The sequence below is a fragment of the Otolemur garnettii genome, unplaced genomic scaffold, assembly GCF_000181295.1.
Source record: "Otolemur garnettii isolate 467f Iridium unplaced genomic scaffold, OtoGar3 scaffold00017, whole genome shotgun sequence".
NCBI lineage: Eukaryota > Metazoa > Chordata > Mammalia > Primates > Galagidae > Otolemur > Otolemur garnettii.
In genome coordinates, this window is record NW_003852412.1 from 28270658 (window position 1) to 28280360 (window position 9703).

General features: G+C 41.0%; 1 protein-coding gene across 1 annotated transcript in view; it reads right to left on the reverse strand.

The window, feature by feature from the left end:
• MCTP1 (multiple C2 and transmembrane domain containing 1) overlaps positions 1-9703 on the reverse strand; it is a 601695-nt gene that overhangs the window by 236136 nt on the left and 355856 nt on the right. The window contains exon 3 of the mRNA XM_003785982.3: positions 4183-4325. Within this exon, the coding sequence (XP_003786030.1) occupies positions 4183-4325 (143 nt within the window). The remainder of the gene's footprint in view (positions 1-4182; positions 4326-9703) is intronic.

Sequence of the window (9703 nt, forward strand, 5' to 3'; positions counted from 1 at the left end):
AAAAAAAAAAAAAAAAAAAAGAAAATATTGGTTGTTCATGTCACTAAAAACATACTAATATTTGGTTTTTTAATTTTTTTTTGTTTGGGGGCTTAAAAGTATTAGTGTCTCACAAACATTCAAGGGAAATTACATTTTTTTAATTTAATATTGTCGATTTATAGCAAACAGAACATCATGGTAACTATAAAAAAAACAAATAAAATACTATAGTAAACCTTCAAAAATGTGGAAAACAAAGGCTTAGAAATTTTCCTCACACTATGGAAGCATTACTAGAAGATAAAGTGAGTCAGTATAAAATCCAACAACTGCGTCTTCCACACTGGACTGTGGGTGATGAGGAAACAAGTCCATGTTTTCATATTTGTGGCCACTAAGGGTGCATCATGTGAACCCACACAGGGAATGGAAGAGCACACTCAAAAACAGGGTTTTCAAAAGTAGTAATTTGCTATGTCTGTGGATTTGAGGGAGGGGGATTATTAATACATAAAGTATTTAATGTGGTAAAAAACACACCAAATGCTTCTATATAATCTCTTTTAATTTCCAAAATTAGCCCATATTTTTTCTTTAAATTATTTTTCACAAATGTGAAATTATAGGACAAGGTCATTTTAAACATATAAATAAGTAAATATTGAGACATGATTAAAGTACTTCATAAAGTTATATTAAGGTTAAATTAAATGAAGGTTTTTCTGTCACAAGCAATTACTAGGAGATAAGACTAATGCAATCAACATCAACAAATCGAAAGTGAAAGAAAAGAAAGGGAGAGCACATTTTCTTCCTGTGGACAAGTCAACACTTTCTATACAGTATCTTTTCCATTCTCTGTGTCTTGAGTGGTCCTATTTTTTTTTTTTTTTTTTGAGACAGTATCTTGCTCTGTCACCCAGGCTGGAATACAGTGGCATCAACAGAGCTCACAGTAACCTCAAACTTTTGGACTGGAGTAAACCTCCTGCCTCAGCCTCTTGAAAGCTGGAACCACAGGCATGCACCACCACACCTGGCTGGAGGTCTGGAGGACTGTCATTCATTCATTCATTGAGACAGAGACTCACTCTGTTCCCCTGGGGAAAGTGCTGTGGCTTTGTAGCTGACAGCAACCTCAAACTCTTGGGCTTAAGCAATCCTTTTGCCTCAGCCTCTGGAATAGCTGGGACTATAGGAACCAGCCACAGTGCCCAGCTCCTTTTTCTATTTTTAGTAGAGACAGGGTCTCACTCTTGCTCAGCCTGATCTTAAACTCCTGTGCTCAGGAAAGCCACCTACCTTGCCCTCCCAGAGTGCTAGGATTACACGTGTGAGCCACCATGCCTGGCCTGAGAATTGTCATTTATATGCAGGAAGGACAAGAGGGAGGGGGCGTTTAAGTGGAAGGTGGAACCATGATGGGGAAAGTGTGTTTCATAATATGGGAAAGTGTGTTCCACAGAAAGAAAAATAGAAAAGGAACTGAGAAAAGTAGCCAGAGGCAGCCTGGCTAGAAAGCAGTTAAGAGGAGAGTGCGGGGGTATCATTTAGGCTTAGGCCACGGCATCTACCTTCCTACAGCTGTGGATTTCATTCTGAGCTGGTGGAAGTCACAGGAAGATTTATGCATAAAAGTAGTAAAGTCTAACTTATGTCTTACAATGATCACATTAAAGCCCACTTAGTGAATTAGGTTTGCACTAAGAGAAATAATGTAAGCAGGTAGACCAGGAGTCCTGAAAAGACTTGCCAGCGTGTTTGAATCAGATGTTAAGGTGATGAGAAATAGCCAAGCTTAGGGTCTGCTTTGATGATGGAACTCACAGAAAGAACTGACAAATGTGAAGTGTGAGAGAAAGCTAGGAACTAAGGATGTGCGGGACAGGGTCACAGGGCGAGCTTGAGCCTCCAGGGTTGGCTTGCGGCTGACCTCTCGGAACTTGTCTTTCAAACATTTCCATTGATCAAGCTGTTTCACCTGCTTTCCTTCAGGGAGCTGTGCTGGTCAGTGTGCCTAAGTGACCAGCTCTCACCAAAAACCTTGCTCTCTGAGTGTCAAGTGGGCTTCGTTGGGTAGGATACACATGCGTCGCTGCACTTTAACGTTGGGTAGGATACACATGCCTCGCTGCACTTCTCCTGCATACAGTGCCGCTGTCTTCAGTTAAAGCACATACAGTGGGTGCCAAATACTTACACACAGACACATTTTACAGAAGGAAGAAACTGCATTAAACTTTAATACTCAAGTCACATTTGACTTCTACAATTATAAGAGGTGCTCAACGCGACTTGCATCATCTTTTGTTATTGGAATATATTGAGTATTACAATCTTAATATACTTTCTTAAAATACATAATTTGGGGGGCACTCTTTGTATATGTTCATATTCTTGCTTTCACATCAAAATAAAATGCTTTTGGTCACCATTCATGTTCATTTATTTTAGATTTTTGTTTATTTGTTTTTGAGCCTAGTAAAACATTCCTTTTGAAATATGTGTTTTGACATTTGGATTTCTATATAAATGGATACTTGTTCTTGAGCACAAGACAATAGCAAAAGGACCCATTGATATTTAATGTAACTTTGGGAAGTTCATTTGTGACATGTTTAAAGGCAGGACATCCACATGGTTCTTTCATGGAAAGAGCGTCCCGTTAAAGAAAGATCCAAAGCAGATGTGATCTTTCTTTTCATGACTTCACTTAAATGACATTAATGAGATCCAAATGGTCTGTGGCTGTCTGTATTAGCACTTAATTGTTTTCTATCCATTTTCTTCACCACTGTAGGTGTTTCAAGTTACCCCTCCTGACCACGCACCTCCCCACCAAGAAACAGAACTTCCTTCACAGCTCACTTGTCTTTTCTCTACCTCTTTTTCATGCCATGTCAGCTCTTTATTATGAAGATAATTCCTTTTCTCTGATGTGGATCTTTCTTTCTCTCTAGAACGGAAGAGCTGCGGAGAAATATCTGACCACCATAAAGCTCTTCCATTTGTGGGGAGTAGGGCTGGCTATGAATTTTGCTTATTCATAATTATTAATTATGTGCCGTCACACATTATATATTAAAAATAGCTCAACATTTCTATTTCATTAATATTCTATTTCATTGATTTCCTTTAACCAATGTCCACTGGAGACAATTTCTTAGGCAAATATAGGTCTGTTCTCCCCATAATGACTTCTAGAAACTTGTTAACTGTGCTCTTAGCAGCCTCTTTCCATCACTCTTATGAACTGTCCTGCTATAATCTCAGGAGCGTCTTGACCGTTCCTTCCTCCTTCCTATGGGGGGCAGGTAATTCGATGAAGATTGGAGGGTATGGAGTATGCCCAGGGATGACTGGAAGGGTGATATTATGAGATTTTGGATCATGTGTTGGTAGGGACAACTCAGAGAAAAGGGCAGGGCATGTGTTGTAGTAAAATTAGCAAAAGGTTTGGCCACGAAATGAATAGTCACAGCATAGGAGCAAAAATGAACGTAAATCTCTGGAGATAAGCATGAAAAGGAAATTGGGCTTGAAAATAAAACAAGGAATAGGGGAGAATCAGGGAATTAGCTTACAACTGCCTTAAGATCTCCTCCTTTGGCCAGGTGTGGTGGCTCATGCCTGTAATCCCAGCACTAGGGAGGCTGAGATGGGCCGATCGCCTGAGCTCGTAGGTTAAAGACCAGCCTGAGCAAGAGTGAGACCCTGTCTCTAAAAATAACTGGGTGCCCGTAGTCCTAGCTACTTGGGAGGCTGAAGCAGGAGAATTGCTTAAGCCCAAGAGTTTGATGCCACAGCACTCTACTGGGGGTGACATAGTGAGACTCTGTCTCAAAAAAAAATCTCTTTTAACTCCATCAAATGAAAGGTAAGCTTTTCCTCTTCCTCGCTTGTATGGAGACCTGCTCTTCTATGCTCCTCAAGTTTGCTAAACCCGTTGACAGCACTAAGAATCCCTCGTAATCGTTGGCAATGACCATCAGTGGAACTATCCAGAAGAAAAACGGTCCTGCCAGCTACTCCCCCTCCCCCACTGTTTCATTTCTATCACATTATCAAGAGATCAGAGTTGTGATGGCAGAATATATCTCTGGTGAAAAAATCTCATCAAAGAGACATGACAAAAACAGAAAACATTAAACAATGATTGCTCCGTCAGTTCCTGTCAGGTAAAACCCCGCAATGCCTCACCTTTATGTACAGGGGCTCCCTCAGATGATCAACAAGAAGGCAAGCCGTCTCGTCCCACACAGGGTTGAGGTTCTTGTGTATTATTTTACTTCTAAAAACTTCTTTTCCTCCAATTTTAAACTTCACGTATGGATCACTTGTCCCTGTTAAAGAGATACGGATTGAACCATGTTAATTGTGCCTTTCTATAGAAGCAAAAGAATCACTCGTCGAATTCTCAGGAAGTATTTTAAGGAAGAAAAGTTAAATGAAACTCACCATGTGGGAAAATAAGGGTTAAATGATTTTCCTAAAATTTTTTTAATAGATTGAGGTGATAGTATATTATTATTATTATTTTACCATCTGATCTTAATCCTGTAACCTTGCCCTGGTACTTAAAAGTGCTCTATTGTATGCTGAATATGTACATTTAATTCAACTTATAAATCACAGAGATTAATCTGATTATACCATTTCTCTTGGTATGATCCGTAGCTATAAGGAGGATGTTCAATGATCTTAGCTGATTTATCTAGCTTTAAAGACATATTTGCTGCTAAAATTTTAAACTAGTCCAATGGGGTCAGGGAAAGCTGAGTCTCAAAGTGGGATTCATTTCATCTTTGGTCCCATGTTCTCTCAATTTTACAATGTTAAGAAGGGCTGGAGGGTTCAGAGGAAGGAGCAGGAGGGAGGGGACAGATGTTTATGAAATTAACTGGATACTTTGTATTATCCCTTGATCCTTCTTAACCTCCCTGGGATGACAAAGGAACTCAGAGTTGTCTAAAGTTGTTCATGGATACCCAGCTAGCAAGATTTGGAGTTCAGATTCCAGATAAGGGTAATGACTCTGACGCCTGCATGCTTCCTGCTGCGCCTGGAGGGCAGAGCCTCACACACTAACTTACACGTTACCCCATTTCTCATTTTTGCACAAGACGGAGCAATGAGACCAATCCTGACCTAAGGAGTCTCTGGTATAGTATGGAATTCCTAGAGTAAGTGAATTAGCGATATTCCCAAGTAATCTCCATCACAAGGAAATAATTTTTTGTGTGTTTGTTTGTTTGAGACAGAGTCTCAAGCTGTCGCACTGTGTAGGGTGCCGTGGCATCACAGCTCATCTCCAACTCCTGGCTCAAGCGATTCTCTTGCCTCAGCCTCCCGAGTAGGTGGGACTACAGGTGCCCGCCACAATGCCCGGCTATTTTTTGGTTGCAGCTGTCATTGTTGTTTGGTGGGTCTGGGCTGGATTCAAACCCGCCAGCTCAGGTGTATGTGGCCGGCGCCTTAGCGCTTGACCCACAGGCGCCGAGCCACAGGAAATCATTTTTATATGTGGTCTGACTGCCTTATGATAAAGTTTGACTTTATGCTTTCTGTTTTGTCCACATTAAAGCTACTATTGATAATGAAATAAAACTGTGAGGGGGCTCTGCAAACTGTAAAGAGCTATGCAAACGTTACACACAACAACTGAGAAGCTGCCGGCCTGAACCTCCAGCGTGCTGTGTCTGTCCGTCATGCCCCATTCACCGCCATGCCTCAGGGTCCCGGTGGGGCCCAGGGCTGCCTCGTGGGATTTCTCTTTACTTATTTGATCATCAGGGGTGGGAGGACCCTCTTAAAACTCTCCATAATGCTCTCACCCCTGCAAAAATACAATGCCTTGGTTTATTTTTGATGCCTAGACCTGGGTACAGTAAAATAATGATCCTAATTTCTTAGTGTGTAACTTTATTTCATTTGACAGTTTGATTTTATTATAAAAGTACAAACTTTAAAAATACTTACAAATGTAAATGCAGACTGTTACCTGTAGCCTCTTTATAATGTCCTCCTTAGGGAAGTCAATGTAGCCAAAAGAATTCACGGTTCAAAATGGCTATTTCAACGTAATGGCTCCTAACTGTGGGCTGAGGACCTGGGGTCAGGGTAATGCCACATGTATTTTGAGAGATACTAGGACCCATGTACTAATTTGAATTTTCTCATTCCTTTCCTAGATAAACTACTGTCATTGGTTTCCAAAATCATCTATGTAACCATACTACCTGTTAAGACATAATAAGTACCACAAGATCTAAGCCACTTGGATCACCTTTTTTATATCTACAGCACTTATTTATAGAACACTGCATGTTGTAGGTCCTCAATATACAGCCGATGAACAGGTGAATATATAAACAACTTAGTGGCTTAGTAGTGGGGGTCCTGGGTAAGGAGATAGTCCGTAAAACTGATTAATGAAAATAAAAGAAAATTTATAAATCTCTGCTCCAAGCAAGTTTCCACAGCTAAATATTTCCAGGGTTCCCAGGCATAGCTTCATGAGTTTTGAAGCTCCCCTCTCTTGAGCAGAGACAATAAAACCCTTTCCCCCACAATTACATCTGATGCTGAGAACAAGGAAAGGCCTCTGGGTCTCTAAAACAGAGTCTCAGAGAACTTGTACTAAATCTCTTATTCTCTTCTTGCAGAATCACTGTTTAGGCAAAATTTTAATAATTTTTAGTATAAAACATATTAGATGATTAGGTGACAAGGTGAGCCAGCAAGAGGGCATTAACAAACAAAAATCTGAGATTAAGGAAGAATTTTAAAATTTGAAGTTATAAGATTTTTTAAAAATAATTCTTCTTTTTAGAGTACTTAGGGAATCAGAATAAATAGTTCCAAGAGCAACTTCAGACTTATAGGAGACAAGTGGTAGCAAAACTGAAATGGACCTTCAAGGATAAAATCAGCATGGTGTGAGTGCAAGAAGGAATAGTTTGAAGGGACCAGATTCCTGAGATGCCTCAAAAAATGGCTAAAGGGAACATTCAATTTGGTAGAGGTTACAACCCCCCTGCTCCCGCCCCCCACGATGGAGAATAGATGAACTGGTAAAGTAGACGGTTCTAAGAAACTTGACTGATTATATGGATGGAAGTGAAGCCAGGTCCCCACCTTGAGCAAAGGTATCCTGACCACTCAGATAGCAACCTATGAACCATGATTCTGCAAAGCCAATAGAATACATAGGATTCAAAATAGAGGGAACAATTTCTTCAATAAGCAAAAACTTAACAGCACAAAACATAATACACAGACACAGAGAAAAAGATAGAAAGAGAAAGGGAGAGATATCTGTATACAGCTAAGAATTTCTATTAAACTGAGGATGCTATAGAAAAGTTAAGTCAACAGATGCCACTCTGGAAATATTTTCAGTGCCTGAACAGACAGGAGATTAATATTTTGAACATCTATGAACTTCTGAAAATCAGTAAGAAAAAGACAGGATATCCAACATGGAAATGGTTAGATTTCATGAGAAGTTGATTCATAAGTAACAAACAACAGACAAGTTTATTAAAGAAGTTATCAAAAACACCAGTAATCAGAAAAATGCAAATAACTAAAATGACCAGTTCACAGATCAGAAGCAAAAAAATTAGAGAGTCAGATGTTGTAAACCTGTATGTTATTAAGGAGCTAAGGAAATTTTACCCCGAAGTTTAACTACTTGGGATAAAGAATATTTTAAGTTAAAAGGCCATTTTTGATCAGAAAGCACTGGCCTCTCCTCTATAAAACCTGAGTAAGCTGATTTAGAATCAGAAAAGGCCGAACTTCCTTATTGCACATGACTAGACCTGACCCTAAGGTCATTTGAAGCTCCAGATCTATCTTTCAGATTAATCTACAATTCAATCTGTTTCCACCCATCCACACATTCCTCCTAGCAACCACTCGTTCCTTGTATACGTTCCACACTCACCCCACTCCCGTCTAAAAGCCACCTATAGAGGTCTTTGACCATCACTGGGACATTGGTAATCATTCTTGCGTTTCCCCCCATGCACATGGTTTTTGGAAATAAACCTTTCTCTTATTAATCTACCATAGTTTTGAGTTGATCTTTCAGTGAGCCAACCAAAGGGAAAAGGGCAGGTTTTGCCATGATCCTTACAGTTTGAGGGAGTTGGCAGGATCTCAAAGCCAGCTTGCTCTCCTGAAAGTGGTGGGAGGAGGCTTGGAACCCTGACCCCAGATGGCACATGGTGAGATATTTTACTTAAACCATTTGGGCTCCTAGTCTTCCTCTCTGTCAGCTCTGGCTGAGTAGATGGTAAAAGATCTTTTATTCTTTCTATATTTAAGATTAATAAGAGAATTGTTTTTGTTGGTGAATAGTCTTGTAAGTGATTCTGGTATTGATACATTTTTAGGTACTTTGTGGTGCATCAATATACATATTGTTTGATTCCATCTCCTCTTGGAAACAGCTTTAATTATTATTGCTGTTATCGCTTGTTTTTTTTGTTTGTTTGTTTTGTTGCTTGTTTTTCTGTGTCTTTTTGTCTAAGGAGGGTTACCTAGGGCAGAACTTGGGCCTAGCCCCTCCCACCAGCCTGAAGTTCAAACCAGCCCTGCATGAAGCCTGTGCCTGGTCCCCCAGCCTTCCTTGCAGCTGGTGTTCACTTTGCACTCCTCATGTTCCAAGCACGGTAGCTGTGCAGCAAATGGACCTGAAACTCAGTGTTGGGAAATAGCTATTTTATTAGTATTATGTCCAGTGGTTCTATGGTACAGGAATACAGAAGGGTGTGGGAAAATGGCCTGTCTCTCCTCCAAGAGGTCTGGGGCCTTGGGGGGGAAGGCTCACATGGCTAGGAATTGGAATCCTCAGAATGTGCTTGTATGCTGGCTGGAGCTGGCCTTCCAGCTGGGCTGTTGGCAAACTAACTACACATACCCTCTCAACATGGTCTTCCTGTGTAGGCTAGTTTGGCTTCCTCACAGCATGGCAGCTGAATTTCAAGCTCAAGAATTGCAAGGTGGCAGGGTGCACAAGCACGGCATTTTAATGATCAGTACACTTTATTCAGCACTTTATTTACGAAGACTTGTTTAGGTATAAGAGACAGACATAAAAACCTACCACTTAATATAAAGAATATGAAAATTACCTTAAAAAGAACATATGGGATGGGAAATATTGTTGCAACCATTCTTTGAGAAACCAAAGTTGTCCCTCAGTTATGGAAGAGATCCATGTGAGGAAGGAATGGTGGGAGAAGACGCTGGGCAGAGACAGTGACTTTGAGAAGTGATGCTCCAGGTTCCTCCACGCAGAGCAGGACAGGGACCCCCCACTCCCACTGTCTAGGCCTGGGTGAGCTCAGAGATCAGAATCATTGCAGACTCCATCTCTAGGTACAAACAGTCTCATAAACACCAGCCTACCCAGTATCTCATCTGGGCTGTCTCTCTGGACTTGGGACCACTGGCTCCACCAGTAGCTGGACCAGAGGCTACCTCTCCTGGAGCTGAGAAGCTGCCTCCGGCAGGACCATGTTCCTTCCCAGGGCCAGTTTTGAAATTAACTTCTGCCCAACAGACCTTTGGTGCCAAATGGTTGTGGCATGACTGCTACACCCTCTGTCATAGGACACAGGCCTGTTCATGACAGCTCCACCTTCTGTCATAGGACACAGGCCTGTTCATGACAGCTCCACCTTCTGTCATCGGTCACAGGCCTGTTCAT